This window comes from Volvox carteri, assembly GCF_000143455.1.
Source record: "Volvox carteri f. nagariensis unplaced genomic scaffold VOLCAscaffold_53, whole genome shotgun sequence".
NCBI lineage: Eukaryota > Viridiplantae > Chlorophyta > Chlorophyceae > Chlamydomonadales > Volvocaceae > Volvox > Volvox carteri.
Genome location: NW_003307596.1, coordinates 773,742 through 775,104, shown reverse-complemented (window position 1 = coordinate 775,104; position 1,363 = coordinate 773,742). Strand labels below are relative to the sequence as shown.

The window sequence follows — 1,363 nt, the reverse complement described above, 5'->3', positions numbered from 1 at the left end:
TACATACATACATACATACATACATACATACATACATACATACATACATACATACATACATACATACATACATACATACATACATACATACATACATACATACATCACACACCAGGTCGCCACCCCCCTCAACCTCACCCACCTGAATCCTCATGGGCGCCGAGGTGCTCTCCATGCGGGACGCGGTGTTGACGGTGTCCCCGAACAAGCAATACCGGGGCATCCTCTTGCCCACCACACCCGCCACCACCGGGCCTGCGGGGGAGGGGGAGGGGGAGGGGGAGGGGGATAACCAGCGGTAATGTGATTGGGAAGGGAAGTTGAAGTGTCGGGAATGAATTACGGATGCGTCTGGTGAGTCTTGAGAGGAGTGACTGAGTCCCATCAGCATATACGCATTCACCGACCGACATACTGACCGACAAACGTTCTGACCGACAGAGATACCGACCTACCAGAGTGTATCCCCACACGAATCTGCACCCCCTGAACCCCCTCCACGGAGGGACGAAACTGCTGTACGGCAGTCACCATGTCCAGCGCCATGTTCGCGATTCGTACGGCACTCGCCACCGGGTCCTCGGGCACTGGGCAACCTGCCACACACCTGCAGAGAAAGGGGGGAGGGGGGAGGGGGGAGGGGGGAGGGGAAATGTTTCGCGTCCGCTCGCAGCGATGGCAGTGCTGTGCCCTACCGAGTTCATTTGACGGCCGGCGGACATCTCCAAGCAACCACTCAGCCTGCTGCCGTACAAGCTCGAAGTTAAAAGGCTGCTAGGGCAAAATAGAAACCCTAAACCCCTAAGCTCTAAAAACACCCAGCGGCTCCGAAACCCAATAACCCACATCAGCGCGTCACCGATGGTCTCCACCTGCGCCGCAAAGCGGAGAATACATTGGGGGGGGAGAGGGCGGGCAGGCAGTACGGCAAATTTGTTTAGTGTACGGCATTCACGATGCGGATTAACGTGAGTTTTGGTGGTTATGATATCTCAGGACGCTTTCCCAAGACGACCAGACCGGCGGCAGCTGGAGCCGCAGTACGGCAGCTGCCGCCGTACTGCGGCTCCATGCCGCCAAGAGAACGGAAAGGTTATTAGGAACACACATCTAGATAGCACAAACAGGGGGGTGGCGCCCCTCCTGCTCCAGGTACCAAGGCGTTGCCGTCCTACTAAGGACATACACACATACATGTACACATACAAACACACACCCAGATGCCATTAGCACTCCCCTTCCTACTCGCTCTCACTTTCACCAAATACCCGGTAGGTCATCTTCACCCCACCCCCCTCCCACCCCCCCTCCCGCCCTCCCTCCCGCCCCCCTCCCGCCTTCACCACCACACACGCGCACACTT

The 1,363-nt window shown here is 56.8% G+C and overlaps 1 protein-coding gene across 1 annotated transcript in view; it reads right to left on the bottom strand.

The window, feature by feature from the left end:
• The window catches only part of cyc7 (guanylyl and adenylyl cyclase family member), a gene marked incomplete at both ends in the record, with an annotated part of 7,746 nt that overhangs the window by 2,637 nt on the left and 3,746 nt on the right, over positions 1-1,363 (bottom strand). Inside the window, 3 exons of the mRNA XM_002955585.1 lie at positions 143-255; positions 456-607; positions 847-872. Coding sequence (XP_002955631.1) covers positions 143-255; positions 456-607; positions 847-872 — 291 coding nt within the window. The remainder of the gene's footprint in view (positions 1-142; positions 256-455; positions 608-846; positions 873-1,363) is intronic.